Source organism: Sylvia atricapilla, chromosome 3, assembly GCF_009819655.1.
Source record: "Sylvia atricapilla isolate bSylAtr1 chromosome 3, bSylAtr1.pri, whole genome shotgun sequence".
NCBI lineage: Eukaryota > Metazoa > Chordata > Aves > Passeriformes > Sylviidae > Sylvia > Sylvia atricapilla.
This window is the reverse complement of record NC_089142.1, coordinates 56818855-56835184: the sequence shown is the minus strand read 5'-3', so window position 1 is coordinate 56835184 and position 16330 is coordinate 56818855. Positions and strand designations below refer to the sequence as shown.

Sequence of the window (16330 nt, the reverse complement as noted above, 5' to 3'; positions counted from 1 at the left end):
TGTACTTACATTGTGTATTTCAGTATTCCTCCAGCACCCTTGCTGTGTTGCAACATTGGTTCACTGTTAGGTTGATGCTTATGTATTAGCACAGAAAATGAAAGGAGAATTTCTGGTTTGTTCCTTTTCCTTTTTAACCGGGATTTTTTTCCCCAGATATTTCAATTTCTTTCCTTCTTCCTTGGTAGTGATTCACATATTTTTCTCTGTATGTAAAGAAACTGCACTGAAGTCTTGTGCAAACAGTGCAAGTACAGAGGCCTACACATTCATAGCAGTACAAAGAGTGAAAAACGCCACTCTGAACTTCTTCCTCCTTTTGTCAGTAAACAACTCTGAGTTAACTCTTACCTGATAACTGAAATTAACTGTTTCTGCACTGCCAGGCCCTGACACTGCAATATATATATATATATATTCTTAATGTTACCAAGGTGAGCTGTCACACTGTTTTCAGCGGAGTCATTCAGGTATTTAAACCTAGACACAGAAAATTTCAGAAACCTGGGTACCTAATAAGATCAGCAGCTACAGAATGTCTGCCTGCTCTGCTGTCTGCAGTGAATTTCCTGGCTGACACATTTTTAATCCAAGTCAATAAGCAGAAACAGACTTCCACCAAGCCTTTTCAATTTGCACTGCTCTGTGTAAAGTGAGTGATTCCAGTCCTGCCAGCAGAGCAGCAAAGTTTAAGAAACATAACCACAGAAATAACAGATTTGGTATTCTTTTTGTCAACTGCTTTTGTCTTTTTGAGCCTTTCAGCTGGTGTCATCAAGCTTCTATTTAAGCTATACAGGCTGGAGTCTTAAAAGCAGACAACAGGGATTCTTGGGTAATCAGATTTGGAACTTACAGGAATCCACTAAAGGTCAAAACAATAGACAAAGAATTGACAATAATCCAATATTGTAGTAGAAAACTGCAGAGGACAATAGCATTTACTCAGTCTCTTCTACTAAGGGGAGAAGTTCCTCTCCCCCCTCCTGGAGCTGCTGCTGGTGTTTGTGCAGATATGCAGTGAGCCAAGTAGGTCAGGTGACAGGTGACAGCTGCAAACCTGCACAAAACAATTGGAATATTATGTCAGCTTTCAGCCAGAGCAGCATCTTTAGCCAGCTGACTGCCCTGCTGCAGAACTAATGCTACCATAAAGGTGGGTTGTATCTGAGGGAAGAGAGAGGAAAAGGAGATCACAGCAGCCTGAAATCAGGCTGAACTGCTAGAGAGGCAGGTCTTCAGTGCTGTCTGATTCTCATGGATGCTAGGGAATGGGGCAAGAAAAACTATTTCAGTTGCAGGTCCTTTTTTTTTTTTTTTTTTTTTTGTGCTTTTGGAAAGCACTCAGAGAACAGGATTTCTTTACACAACACAGCTGTCTATTTAATGACTGTAACTTGTAGTTTTCTTTTTCCCACCCTTGCACCTCTTACCACTCTCAAACGTGCTTTCCTTCTTAACTGCACTTTCATAAAGATTTACAGTTAATTAATGACCTCTTTCGAATCTTAACGTTGCAGTTAAAATTTGCTAAACTCTGGAAATAACTATGCAAGCTCCAGGCTGGATTGCTTTTTTTTTTGTAGGCCAGGAAGCAGTGGAGGTAGGACAGTGTGTGTTCCACTTCCTCCTGACAAGGCTGCTGCCTTGTGCAAGCCTCCCCTCGTGCCCTCTGTTTGAAATGGGGGTAACTTCTAAACCACACCAGCTTCCCCGCTGCAGTAATAATTCTTCCAGCCAGACAACCAACCACATCACTGTCATTGCCTCCTCAAGTCTTCATCCCCAGTGGGTTTAGTTTTCTGATCTCTCATAAGATTTCACTGCACATTTCAAATAACTTATTTAAAACCCCACTTAATGTTTTACAATCAGCCATTTGGTGACTCAACCACCAAGCCACAGAATCACAGAATGGTCCAAGTCAGAAAGGACCACAGTGGGTTATCTGGTCCGACCTCCCTGCTCAGGCAGGGTCGGCCCAGAGCACAGGGCACAGGATTGTCTCCAGACGGTTCTTGATTATCTCCAGCGAGGGAGACTCCACAACCTCTCTGGACAATCTGTTCCAGTGCTTGGTCACCCACACAGTACAGAAATTCTTCCTCATGTTCAGCTGGAATTTCCTGTGCATCAGTTTGTCTGTTGCCTCTTGTCCTATTACTTGGCCCATCACGGAGATCCTGGAAACATCCTCTTGACACCCCCCTTTAAGACACTTATAGACACTGACGAGGTCTCTTCTCCAGGCCCCGCTCCCTCACCCTGTCCTTATTAAGAGTCGCTCCGGTCCCTTAATCTTTGTGGCCCTCCGCAGGACACGCTCCGGGACACTCCAACCCACTGGCAGTGCGCCCCGTGGGCCGAGCCGGCCGGACAGCAGCCCCGGGGACAGGGGTGCCGGTGTGCCGGTGTGGCCGAGTGACGACGTCGCGGTGTCACCTCAGGTGCGGCGGGGGGAGGGGGCGGACCACGTGAGCGCGTGCCCGCACATGGCGGCGGTCACATGACCGGGGCGGGGGCGCGCGGCGGTCACATGACGCGCCGGCGGCGCCGCCTGACGTCCCGGGGCAGCCCGGCCCATGGCGCCCATGGCTTCGCTGCTCCTCGGCGCTCTCCTGGCGCTGCTCCCGCTCTCCGGGGCGGCCGCCGCGGCGCTCCCCGACTCCTACCAGACCCTGTGCAGGTGGGCGGCCGCTGGGGCGCGATGGCGTGGCTGGAGAAGGGCTGCACCGGCGGGTTCGGGGAGGGCGGGGGTGTCTCTCGGTGCCCGTGCCGCTCAGCCCTCCGCGGGAGCGCAGCACCGGGACTCCGCAGCGCGGGCCCTGCCGCCCGGGCTCTTGGTCGCTCGTTCCGGGAAGGGTCGGGCCGGGGATCGCCGGGGGAAGCGGCGGCCGTGTCCCCGGGCGTGAGGCCGAGGCCGGTCCATGGCGAAGGCGCAGCCGGGCTGGGAGCCTGGAGGGGCGGCTGAGGGGCCGGTGCCATCGGGGCCTCTCTGCCTGCATCACCGCGCATAGAGGAAATCTGCGGGTGAGAGTGCGAGTAGAGTTGCTCTGTGCAAGTCGTCCGTAGTCGGTCTAGTCTGAAAAACACAAAGTGTCGGATTTGGGAGGCATGTCGCTTGAGAGTTGGCTTCTTGCTAAGGATTTCATTGTGTGCCGTTCAGTTACTTACAGGCGAGTTAGAAAATGTTTGGGAGACTTAGGGCGTGGAGATGTCACCATTATTCATATCTCGGCATTTTTCTAGTCCAGTTTCAACCGTAAATTTAGTCTAGCAGCAATATCCTGCCAGTCCTAATTTCTTAATTATTTAGCCAGAATATGCAAGGGATGTAGAAGAACACGTTATTCAATCAGTGTCACTGCAAAGGCACCAGTGTAGTAGAGTGAATGTAGCACTAAGGACACAGGTTGGATCGATGGGGGGGAATAGGCTGTCCCTCTGGTAGAATCTGGGATATGCTATTATTAAATGATAAAAAGGGGAGTTGAAAAAGTGAGTTGGATTGCAAGAATAACCCATGAGGGTGGCAAAAATTGGTTTTGTGGTTTTGTCAGATGACCGTCCTAATTGCGGAATTGAGAAACTATCATGTAGCTTCTGGAGGGAATTTAACTACTGTGATGAGTGATTTTTGTTGTTGTTGGTTTTTTTTTTCTTTCTTTCTTTCTTTTTAAAACAACCCTCTCCCTAAAATATTTGACTGTCAAGCAGTTCCTACTCTGAGGGTAATGTTAAGTCCTGTCAGTGTCTGTTTAGTGTATATCTGTGACTAGAGGAATATTTGAGAGTGTTGTGGAGAGACATGCAGTCTTATTTCAGATGTAAATTATTTGAGCTGGTTTTATTTTGTTACTGGCAAATGAAAATAATTTGCATGTAGATAGCACAATCAGCAGGTTTCCTTTTAAGATTGACTGCTTAAAAAACATGTGTTTGCTGTTGTGCCATGGTGGGGAAAAAAACCCTGCTTTGATGGACTTATGTCCAATAGTCCATAATAGGTAAAAAGAAAAAACAGGAACTTGTGGTCTGATAGGTGGGAAGTTCCCATGGAGTTCAGTGGTAAAGTTTCTTGGGTACAGCTGCCAAAAAACTACACCAAGTGAGGGATGATGCAGGCAATGCAAACACAGTACTGGTGGATTTCTCAGCCAAAAGTTACCATGTCAGTGTGCAGAACAACTCTCTGACCGACCTATTTTTGTACTGGCTTAAAACAAGGTTTTTATTTGTTTTACAGCTGTTAAGAAAACAGTGTTTTGTGTGCTGTAACAGGGCTGGTGAAACTGCAGCAGCTGTTGTGGCTGGTGTGTGAATGTCAAAAGGCGGGCAAAGAAGGAAATTGCTGGGGATTGGAAGAGGCACTGGCTCTGCTTTAAGAGTAGGAAAGCTGTTTTGCAGGGAGGAGGAATGGTGTCAAAACTGTTTTGCACAAGAACTGTGGCATGAGGCTGCTTAAACTTGAGTTGGAGGTTTCCATTGTTTCTTTTGTGTAGCCTTACTGCTGGTATGCTTGGATGGTCTCGTGAAAGCAGAAAACTTTTCCTTCTCCGGAACTTTGTCTAATGGCACGGTTTCAGTCACTGATTTTGTTATGCTTTCTCCTTTGTTCTTGTGTGCTCCGACAGCTGACTGTGGCTGTCATGTGACTTGTAGTTGGAGTTTTTTTTTATCTTCTGTGTAGAGGTTTCTCCAGGATTGCTGCAGTATGAGTACCTGGGAAAGAATACAGGGAACTGATTGGATATAGGAAGTTACTGGCCAGTTTGGTCTCTCCCAGTTTTTCTTCTTCCCCTTGTGTGTTTCATGTTATGATGCAGGAAAAATTCTGGAATTAGAGTTAATTTTGTGACATGTTATTTAAGTCCATCTGTTTCAAAAGAAATCTTGACAGTTTGGGTTCACCTTCCATGTAACACTGCAAAAGTTGCTGTGTAACTTTCCTTTATTTCTGAAAAATTGCAGAACATATTTTGAGTGTGATGGAAGAGCAACAAATACAAACAGCCTCCTCTGTGGGCTGTTTTGCCTGAAAATCTATACTGGATGAGAGGTGATTTAATGACCAGTGATGTTTTTGCCCCTTGCAAGGATAGGAGCTGGTGGATAAGTTCAGTGATTTTTTAGACATGTGGATGTAAGGAACTCTCAAACTGCTGTGGAACACAGGATTGCTATTACACAGACTTCAAATTTTGGGGTTGCAAGTCAATTCCATTTTATGTTAAATGTGTAGTTTTTAATAACACAACTCCTACAGCTGACTGTACCCACACTTCTGTTCATTCAGAACACTGTCCTTTCAGCCTTTGTTGTGAAACCATAACTGTGCTCATCTGTGCGGCTAGAAACCCTTGAAAGCCCAAGTGTTCTGCTTGGCCTTGGTGAAGCAGCACATGTTGAGTACAGAGAGGTGACCTTTGGGTGCACTCATTCAGCTCTGTTAAATGCTTTGACATATTTAAGTGGGAGATGTCATAAATAAGATCTTATTGGACTTATATACGATGTGAATGGCTGTGTCACGTGCCTGGGAAGCTGCCATTGTAATGTCTGAATGTGATTTTTCAGCACATGAGCCACCTCCTACAGCTCTTGTGTACTTAAACTTCAGATTGCTACCCTTTTTCTTAAGCGTTCTGTGAAATGGTGTAGTAGATGTGGTTTAGAGTGAGCAAATGAGTGCAGCAAAAGACCAAATGTCATCTGGATGCAAAAAGCAGAGGAACTTGTGGTGTAGCTGTAAGGCTGTCATGCATGATGCACACACAAGAAAATTTGCCTGAAGGTATGCAATGTGTGTGGTTGTTGGAAAAGGGAATGGGTGACCTAGAGCAGACTTAAGCATGGGTAGGGATGCATTAAAAAGCTCTTGAAGGCATAGTGATGGCTGTATTTTGTGCTGTTCAAGCTCTCATTTTCTGTAAGGAGAGCTTGCTTTGTCGTAGACATTTCTTTACCATACGCATTCCTGTGAAAATGATAGTCACATGTGACTTCAGTGGCAAGTGATGCTCAAGATTCAAATTTACAGTAGCCATCATGGAAATTGTTCCTGATCTTGTCTGCCCGAGATTATGCTGGTGCAAACTGCTGGTAAAGAGCTTTGGGTGCTCGTTTAATCTCTGCAGTGTTCTGATAGCTGAGAAGCATCTAGGCACAAAATCGTGCGGGTGCATAATCACATGTGGACCTGCTTTCCAGCTCTGTGGTTGTAGGTTGCCTTGTCTTTTTGCCAGGTCGTCTGTATAACAGCCCCTCAGCAAAATGAGCTATTTCAGTGCATTCCCCAGAGAGGAAACACATGATTCTTTGCTTTACTGTGCCTTACAGCTGTTTGGAGCAGGGTGCAGTGTTCTTCCCGGCAGTCATCCCTCGGGTAACAGTTTGAGAACCAAAAAGCTTGAACTGTTGTTGGGGATTGGTGGCAGTAGTCTCTTTGGTGCTCTGCTGATTTAAAGCAGTTCCCTAGTGCTCAGACATCAAAGAAGGCTCTGGCGTTGGGATGCACGTGCTGTGATGGGTGTTTCCCTTCTGTGTCTTGCTTGACTTCAGTGCCTCAGCTTCTCATCACAAAGTAAACCAGGCTTGCTTTTCCCTTTCTCATGTTATTTTTTTCATATTGCTTCTTTGCTTTGTTTAAAAAAAAAAAAAACCCAGAGTTCTCATTTGATGTTGCAGCTTGCTGAAAAGTAGACTAATTTTCTTTTTGGTGTGATTGCTTTAGTGTCTCAAAAATAATCCTAGGTAGCTGGAAAGGCTGACCTGCAGGCAAGGTTATTCCGAATAACTCATTTGGACCTTGTTTGCACAACTCCTTTTGACAGTGGTCTGAGCTGGCCTTGCCTCCTTCTGTACCTCCCACTGCTGGTGCATGGCCAGAGGCCACCGTGAGCCAGACAGGGAACTGGCCAGGCTCAGTCCCGGCTCCACACACATGCACACGCACCTGTTGTTTTTGCTGAGTTAATTTTGAGAGAGGACAGTCCCTGGGCCCAGCTTGTGTCAGGTGCTTGGGCCAGCAACACTGGCAGGAGACAGGAGAGCCTGCCCTGGGGGGATTGATGTGGGTGTATGTTTCATCCCTCTAATTGTGGGATAGTTCACAGCTGGTTTATCAGAAAACAAGCGTTGTGTTGTGGCTTCAGCAAAAATAACTCTTTGACAGTTTTATTCAGGGCAGACCTGTGTTTGAGCCCTGACCTTGAAGTGCTCCAGAAATGGCTGTTTGAATGGTTTAATCTGTGAGGTAGCATCTGTACTGAGCCCCCTGGATCAGAGGACACATCACACCCCACCCCATGATCGTTGCTCTTACTTTTTAAAGGCGCTGATATAACAGCTCCCTAAACTAGCTCAGCTGCATTGAAGCAGGATAACTTAAGCCCTTCAAACAAGATAACTTCGTCTGGCCCTGGCAAAGAGGTGATTGCATCAGGCATCACCACTGGTGGAGGGGAGTGCTGAGGAAGCCGGAGGAAGCCGGTCCATGTGACTCACGTGGTTAGGATGGGCAGTGTGATTGCCAACAGGTTGTTTCCATTATGGATTGCAGCAGAGAGGTCAGCTTGTATCTTACTGGAAAGTAGAGCACATGCAACTTGAAGGTACTGATTTAATGCCAGGAGTCTACCTTGTTGTGCAATAATTCTTGCTTTTACTGTGAAAGTACTTTTCATCTCTGAGAACAGCTGCTTAGGCTACATCCAGGCTGCTGTTACTCACAGTGAATCAATCCCACCTTGCTCCTCCCACACATAAAAAAAGAAGTCCCTGTAGTATCCATGAAACTAATGCTACTCTGAAACTGCACTAGATTTTCACTTCTATGTGCCCCTGAAGTTGTGGTTTGGAACACGATTGAGCATTGTATTTCTTTTGTGCAGACTGTTTTGAAGGATTTCTCAACCTTCCCTGTCCAGAGGCCTGTGACAGGGCAGAGGGAAGGTCTGGCTTCAGTGGCTGCTTTGCTTCTGTTCTGTAAGCTGCTCATCTTGTTTCTCTCTTGCTTCTGGCCTGTAGGTGAACTGACTTGAAGATGCTGATTTCCTCTATTTCATAACACGGAACTGGGAAAGCAAAACCTTAATCTCTGAGTGATAATTCTGTTCTGTGAAGGACTTAAATTCTTGTTCCATTCACAAACAGATTTTAACTTGTAAGGTCTCTATAAAAACCAACAACGCACTGAAGAACACCCCAGCTTGATCAAAAACTTTGTGCCATAGTATTGAAGTTACCTTTTTGTCATCTTCCAAAACCAGTCAAAAAAAAAAAAAAGAGTACCAGAGCCCTTGAGAAATTTTCAGTTTTCAATTTGAGAAATGCTAACTTTCTGGGGCTTCATTGTGAAGAAATTTGGATTGTATTGAAATGCATTTTCTCCTTGATGTAAAACCAGCTTTGGTTTTAATCTCTTGCTGTTTTCAGAGCCCTTGAAGATAGGTTCTTCTAATTTCTTTTTTGTGTTGAGAGGCTTGATTCCATTGCTGAACTTTGGTTATTCTGTACTGTAGCTAAATTCTCATCATCCTTCTGCATCAATATTGCCTGTATCTACTTCAGAAATGCAACAGACTAGCTGAGAGAATTAACCAGTATGATTGTAAAAGGTCATGTCTGCCTGCTTATGAGGAAAGAATAATGGCAAGTATTTGTCTAGAATTGAGACACAGTCCTTGAGTACATACTTTTATTGGTGTTTTGGCTATGACTCAATACCTGGTGAGTTATTTTTGACCCTTATGTTAGGTTATAAAACTTCAAATATAATAATACACTAATATAAAAAGATTTTCTTTGTTTTTTGAGTTCACAGAGAACCCTTTTGTATTTGTCCCTAATTTGTTCCAGCCATTAACAGTCTGAAATGAACATGGCTGATGTGGTACAGGGAATCCAAGAGCCCCGTAGCCAGTAATTAAAATGAAAAAGTATGTGAAATCTTACTGCTGGCTCTTTGATTTGGTGTGGGATGTACTGGGTTTGAGAGGAATTCTCAGAGGATTTAAAATAAGGAATAAAGTAGCTGAACTGCTGTTGCCCCTTTCTCATCCGTGGACTAGAGTTCAGAGCTGAACAAGAATGGTTTCTCCTCTTGGGAGGATCTGGAGTATGATAATGCTGAGTGGTGCAACACATATGACCTAGAGACTAAGGCAAACAAACCTGATGGGTGAAGCTTCTTATCAGCTGAGATTTGTACATTAACACAAGTGCTTCTGTGGGTGAAATAGGTGCACTAAACTTTGTAAGTTCTACATAACAGTAATGCTTAGTAAGTCTCTGTGGTGTCCTCAGTTTTCTGATGAGTTGATGCATCTGTATTAATCTTACTGAAGTTTCCACTTGGAATAGAAAGGCAGCTGGGGAATCTTCTATGTTGCAAAATCAAGTGTCCAGAAGATGGAATCTGCTGCCGGTGCCAGAAGAGGGGTAGCTGCGCCAAGGTGACAGCAAGCATTTATTGAGTTGTGCTTTTTTAACAGGACTTGGCCAGAGTGCCCAGATAGTAAGCCAGGCTGTCTAAAGAGCTCCTGGCTCTAAACTAGATGACCTCGGCCTGCCTCAAAACTGAGCACTGCTGTGTCATGCAACTGACCACATTGCACTGCAGTCATACTGCCTGCTGTGAGGGGAAGGAATCCTTGCTCTGTCTCTGAACTGTGCTGCATTTGATTTCTTTCTGCTGTTACTCGGATTTATTCCTGGTTATATTTAACCTGAGCTTCATGTTCCTTTTCCAGTTTTTAGACAGCTGGCTTTCTGATATGCCTGTAGCTGGGTAGTGTGATATTTCACTGAGTGCCTTGAGGATAGCTTGCTTGGTTTCTAGCTTTTGACATATATATAATACCTAAAGGTGCAGCTAGGCCCTTATAAGCACTCTTAGCATCTTTTGGTCTGAATACTGTAAGACTCTCAGCCCCAATTTTGACCCTGAAACTGGGTCGCTCTTCTACTCTACTCCACTTAGACTTAGCACTTCTGCCGCTGTTGTTGGGTAGAACACCAAGGTGCAGTAAGTGTCCAGCCTGTCAAAGACGTCTGAGAAATTTATCAGGCTGTCAAGGATAACATATCACAGGTGATGGTCCTTACAGAGGCCTTTACAGAGGTTTGATGGGGCAGAATGGATAATTGGATGTACAAGAAAGGGAAAAATGGACTCGGTGTTACATTGCACAAGTGGTTAAATCTGTTTTGCTCTTAGTCCCAACAAAATAGCAAGTATTTCTGGTATTTACAAATATAGAACATGAATAGGAATTTAAGTTAGTGGTACTCTTAAACTTGGTTATTTCAGGGACTGGTATCTAGATAATATGCAAACAACTTGAATACCAACTGATAGGCATTTTTGTCTTTTCAGTTACACTTGGGAAGCAATTGATGCAGACAAAGAGGTGCTTTATAAAATAAATTTCTGCTCTGGTGTTGAAGAGTGTGGAAGAACAAGTGCAGTCTGTGCATATGACATCAAGAAGAATACCCATCTGTCTGTAGGTAAGTAAACAAGTGTCTTGTAGGTAGTTCAGAGCCGAATTAATGGATGGTCTTATAACTATTGCAAAGTTTGATGTGTAAGCAAAGATTTCCCCTCCCCGCCCCCTTCTTGGAACTATGTAAAACTTTGTTTTGTTGAAGATTTACTAGGGAGATTTGATAAAACATGATCTAATTGTAGATAATGACTTCTGGGACAGTGATATGTATCTTATGCTCTAGTTAACTGTAATCTAGTGTGAAAGTATACAAGGCTACCTCCAGTAGAATAAGTGCATCTACCTGTGGCAGGATATGAGCTGTGCACAACTTGGTAAATACTGAACACAGGATAGAGCTTGAGTTACAGCTCTAAACTATCCTCAGTAGCCTGATGTAATTTTGGGTCTTTGTTCAGAGGCAGGTTACTCTGTAATGCAGTCTTGGGAATATGGCTAAGGGTCTGGGGTGATGTCTTCAAGTTGTTCCACATGGAAAGGAAGTTAATTACATGCAGTTCTCTGGTTGTGGTCACACTTGTCAAATCTGGTGACGGCTTCAGCAGTTCACAGATATCCTTGGTATTCTGAGGAGAGGCTGACTTGTGCATGCTGATCTAAATATGAAACTGGCGTGTTCCTGTACACATTTATATGATTTCATCCGTCAGATGGGCCTTGTGCTCTGAACAGTATTGTTCCATTAGTTCATGTTATTTATTTTTGTGGATGCTTGTTGCTTTCAAGGTTGCTTTTGTGTTTTGGCTAACAAAACAATAATATAGGATTACTGTTCAAGAGGCTTTCCTGTAGCTGACTGTAACTTCTAGTAGAGTAAAGTAATAGTGTTCTGAAGAGCAGTAGCTCTTCAGACTGCTCCATACTATCTGCAGATCTGAAGTCTGATTTAACATTGTCAATCTTGCCAGCTACTGGCAGACGTCTCTTAAAAGAAGCTATGAATCTTCATTGAATTGCTTCAGCTTGAACTGCCAGAATATGGTGAGGAGGAAGGTGTTTCTCACCTGGATGCCAACGCACAGAAGTTAGCTTCCATTCTCCCCACACCTCTCTACTAACAGTAGAGATACTTTAGTTTCAGTCTGTTGTTAATCAGTGCTTTTCAAACAAACTGTTAATATTGGGACCCAGGCTTACAGAATCATTGAGTTTATGAATAAAGGTATATTCAGGCTCCAGAGTTCTCTGGGATGACTGGTTAGATTGCATTTGCATTCATAGTGCAACTGCATGTAGTGTAGCATCTTCTCTGAGGAGTATGGCATGTTAGAATACTTAATGCTGTTATTCTTGTTTTATGTTTTAGGAATGAAACACATTTTTATTTCCTGTTGATGGAGGTCTCAGCTCATATGCTATTGAGGCTTCAGTTGTCTGTGGATTAGAAAAGAAAGCAGCATCTGAGCGTCTGTTTTAACATGCTGCTTTGGGTGAGACTGGAATGTGGCAGGTGGAGGGAGATTGAGGAAGTCTGTTCTCCCCAGGGAAGTGTGAGAACTAGAGGCTTTTGTAGGTTTTGTTCCACACTTCTTGTGGAGAGAGGAAGGGAGAAAAGAGATGGGTGATGACTGAGCAGTATCAAATATTCCCCTGTATGCAAATTTTGAATTCCTGAGTGCCTCCGTGCTACTGGGTGGCAGAGGGCTTGGCAACAGATACTGTGGTCTTGCTGAGGCAGTTTGAAATGACTTTCAAAGGTTAAGCCATGAATCTTGTTCAGGTGGGATTTGCTTTTCACTACCCTGCAATAAAGTGAGAAATCAAGGTGAGCAGTTAACACTGTCATTGAATTTTGCTTTGTTCTACTGGTCAAATTCTCCAAGTTTTGTTTTTGGAGCATGTTCTTGTTCATGCCTCTAAATGCCTTGGAACTTCATCACTCATCACTTCGTCATGAGTTTAGATCATGCTAGTGGGTTATCAAGCTTGTTTGTTAAAAAATAAGAAATAATCACTCCTAGTGAGAAAAGGGGAATCTCTGCTCCACGTCTAGGCAGGTGTAGACTCCCAATTACCTGACCCAGCTAAACCACATACTTGTCTTCAAGCAATCCAGATGACATGAGGCTACCTGTATGCCAAAGCTATGGGCAGATGAAGGACTTTTATTTGGGGGAAGAAGGGCAATTTGTCAACTGATAAATTTTGTTAAGTTGTAAGCTTTCTTCAAATATGGGCTTAATCAGTTCTCTTCTTCATTCTTTCAAAAAAAAAAACAAAACCCCAATGCAAACAATTGTTTTGTTTTTTAAATATTAGCTGTGCAAAGGATGACAGCTGTCAGAATATTTGTTGCTCCCAGCTTTGAGGGGTGTTAAGGCCATATGCTCTGTGTCAGTAATCAGTCTGTATCCCAGACTTGTGGCTAATCTTAAGTGTGTGTCAGTGATGTACCAGAGTTTGCATGGAGACCCCAAAGGCCTCTCCTCTGCACTTTTATTGGTTAATCCTAGAAGTTTTCAAGGGTAGGCAAGTGTTTAGTTCATCAACATCAGTGAGGCTGGAAACGACATGGTAGTTACTTAACTTTTTAACGTACCGTGATACCTAGTGACTCATGTGCCATGTGCTCCTAGAAAATGGAGATATTATGTTGGGTGTCTTGATGTTACCTTGATGGTGAAATGTGCACTTTGTCCAGCTGCTGTAGGATGAGTAGACATGAAATGATAATTTCATGCCACCTAAATGCCGCTTTCTTCTGGACAACTGATCAGATATCTTCCATGATTGCCTTTTTCCTGCTGAGTAGCTAAACAGATGGAGTCAGTGAGCAGAAGGTGTTGTGGACAGGGCCTTTGATACTGATTTAGCTCAACTGTGTAATATGAAGTATTTGGTGCTAATTTTTGTGAACAGTACTAGCTGATTTGTCACGTGTTGCTTTGTGGAAGCAACGTATCTCTGAAGTCATGAGGAAACATGAGTGATGATTGTAGAGGGAGCCTGATGTTACAGTAAAAGTGTTTGGAGCTCTGGAAGGGAAGCTGTTCATGTGAGGGGTTGATATTCCTTGCCCTGTGAGCAAGAGTGTGATGTGGCAGGTACCACTGAAGAGACTCTTAGTAAAACTTTTAGTGAGTTCACAAGTTAATTGTAAGCATGCAAGGGGGAAGAGAGCATACATATTGGCCTGTAGTAAACAGGATATACTGGCTGAACTTGTTTTTTTCTTGTATATTACTTCAACTGAGAAAATTGGAAATAGCTCACAAGTGCCTTCAACCCAATGTACTTTTAGCACAGAGAGAAGCTAGTGCTTACAGAGCACTAAGTCCTCAGATGGTGCTGCCATAAGTTCCCTGCTAAATGGAGCTTGTAGCTGTGTACATTTATAACTGGAGAGGTTTTAAGTCATGTGCATATTGTTACTATATACATCTCTTGCCTAGAAAGTTGTGTTGGCTTCCTTCTGCTAATCTGTGGAAGAAAAGAGGACACCTTGACAGTATCTTCTAAGCAATCATGTGATAAGTAACATTCTTGCTCTCAAAGTGGTATGTAGTTCTTAGGTTTAAGAGAGCTGCATGGCACTTTGGTTAGCATCATTGCTGGAAGCTGTAGAATCTGAAGATGTTCTTTCGATAACACAGGAAATAAAAAAGGCACCTGTATGACATGTATCATCTTTCTGCCCAGTCTTTTGACTTCTGCTCCTCTACTGTTCTCTAGGCTATATTACATGGTGCAGTGTGGTTTTGCTTGCCTTGAGTGAGGAGGTAACAGGCTGGGCAAAGTTACTACAAGTGCGTTTTTTTTAAATGGAACAGCATCTGGCCTAGGTGCAGAGCTGCTATCTGCAATGATTACAGATTTGACTTGCTTTCTCTCTAGTGTAGACGTAAACTAAAATGGAAAGAGGGAAGCTGATCCATGTTCACACTTTATAGCATTTTCTGTAGTTAAAACCAAACTTGCAGAATTAAAATCTACTTCTCAAAAAAAAAAAAAAAAAAGGAAAAAGAAAAAAAGAACAGTGTGCAGTTAGCATGTAAGATCTAGAAGTGGTTGGTGTTGAATATTAACCAAAATGGGCTTGAGTAGGAACGTTTCAGTGGCCTGAGCTGGTGTTCATCATGACTTGAAATGTTTCACCTTTCTCCTTCATGTCAAGTGCTGAGGAGGAGAACAGGGTGCAGTGACGAAGCACTGACCCCACTCTTCATGCAGCATGTGAGCTGTGCTAAAGGGGATGGGAGATGCAGGCGACTTGCACGGAGGCAATGGGTCTGTGCTGGGTTTGTCTGCAGTCAGTGCCAGTGCACGGCCACCAGTGTGTTCTTCATTAAGTAGATTAAAGATTAAGTGGAGCCAGCAATGTGCACCTGCAGCCCAGAAAACCAGCTGGATCAGAGGGAATGTGGCCAGCAGGTCGAGGGAGGCGATTCTGCCCTCCTTTCCCTGTGGTGAGACTGCACCTGGACTACTGCATACAGTTTTGGGGTCCTCAGCACAGGAATGGCATGGATCTGTTGGAGCAGGTACAGAGGAGGGGTACAAAAATATTCACAGGGCTGGAGCACATCTCCTGTGAAAATACAGTGAGAGAGTTGAGGTTGGTTAGCTTAAGGAGGAAAAGACTCTAGGGAGACCTTATTGCAGTATTCCAGTACTTAAGGAGGCTTATAAGAAAAACGAGGGCAGACTTAGCAGGGCCTGTAGTTATAGGACAAGAGGTAATTTTAAACCAAAAGAAGATAGATTCAGCCTAGATATAAGGAATAAATTTCTTTATAATGGTAGTGGTGAGGCACTGGAACAAGTTTTCCAGAGGGGTTGCAGATGCCCCATCCTGAAAATGTTCACGGTCTGGCTTAACAGGGCTCTGAGCAATGAATCTAGCTGATGTCCCTGCTTGTTGCAGAGAGGCCCTTTCTAAGCAACATCATTCTATGACAGACTCTCTCTCATCTTGTGCTGATGCTATTATTATAGATGGTATAAAGACTGAGAAATGGATAAATAAAAGCTCGTAGGAGGGAAGAGTGAATTGTGACTGAAACTAGTTGGTAACAGCTTTCCTTGTTCTTATGGAGGTGACTAGTTTATAGTAGCACCTGCTGTTTTATTTTAAAAAGTGTTTGCTAAAAACCTTTAAGAAATGAGAAGTGTGATTAGAGATGTCAAACATTATCTTAACTTGGATCTGATCTTCCAAATCAGAAAATTCACAAAGATCTTCAGTTGTACTGTCTTCAAGTGGACTGGTATGTCTTGTGCTGCTCAGTGGTTGAAACTGAATGCTGTCTGTTGAGCTTCTGTGAAGGTGTTGTATTATAACACCCTTTTTCCCCCTTCTCATTTTTAAACCCTAGGTGAGTTAGCCTTGCAAAAGGTTTCTGGAAGTCTTCTGGAGCTCAACACTACGCACAACTGCTTGCAGCAAGGCAGTGAACACCACATTCAAAGCAATATTAACTTCCTGTGTGGGAAAACACTGGTAAGTCTAAATAATGTGCTGTTATCTTCAATGGAAATGACAAGTAGTTCTGACTTGCTTTTTAGGGAGACTTGCTGTACTTTTGGATGTACTGATTACTGAGCTTCATAGCTTAAAGAAGAGCCAGTTATTTTTGCTGTTAAGGTCATGATTTATTGTGGTTTTCAAAATCCAGTCTTGGTAGAAAATTTTTGCAGGTCTGCAGCTTAGCTCTGGTTATGGGCTCTTTGTCTTTAATGGTTTTGCATGATTGCCACTGTAGTATTTTATTAGCTTAATATGGAGGAATGAGTCAAGAGTGTACAGGGTACCATAATAGTGCAAGCTGTTGTTTAATTGTTGGCTGTGCCTTAGCTGTGGACCTGGCATGACTGTTTAA

At 43.5% G+C, this 16330-nt stretch overlaps 1 protein-coding gene across 1 annotated transcript in view; it reads left to right on the top strand.

The window, feature by feature from the left end:
• Positions 1-2579: 2579 nt before the first annotated feature.
• The window catches only part of IGF2R (insulin like growth factor 2 receptor), a 56922-nt gene continuing 43171 nt past the window's right edge, over positions 2580-16330 (top strand). Inside the window, exons 1-3 of the mRNA XM_066315441.1 lie at positions 2580-2686; positions 10379-10512; positions 15827-15951. Coding sequence (XP_066171538.1) covers positions 2583-2686; positions 10379-10512; positions 15827-15951 — 363 coding nt within the window. The 5' untranslated portion in view covers positions 2580-2582. The remainder of the gene's footprint in view (positions 2687-10378; positions 10513-15826; positions 15952-16330) is intronic.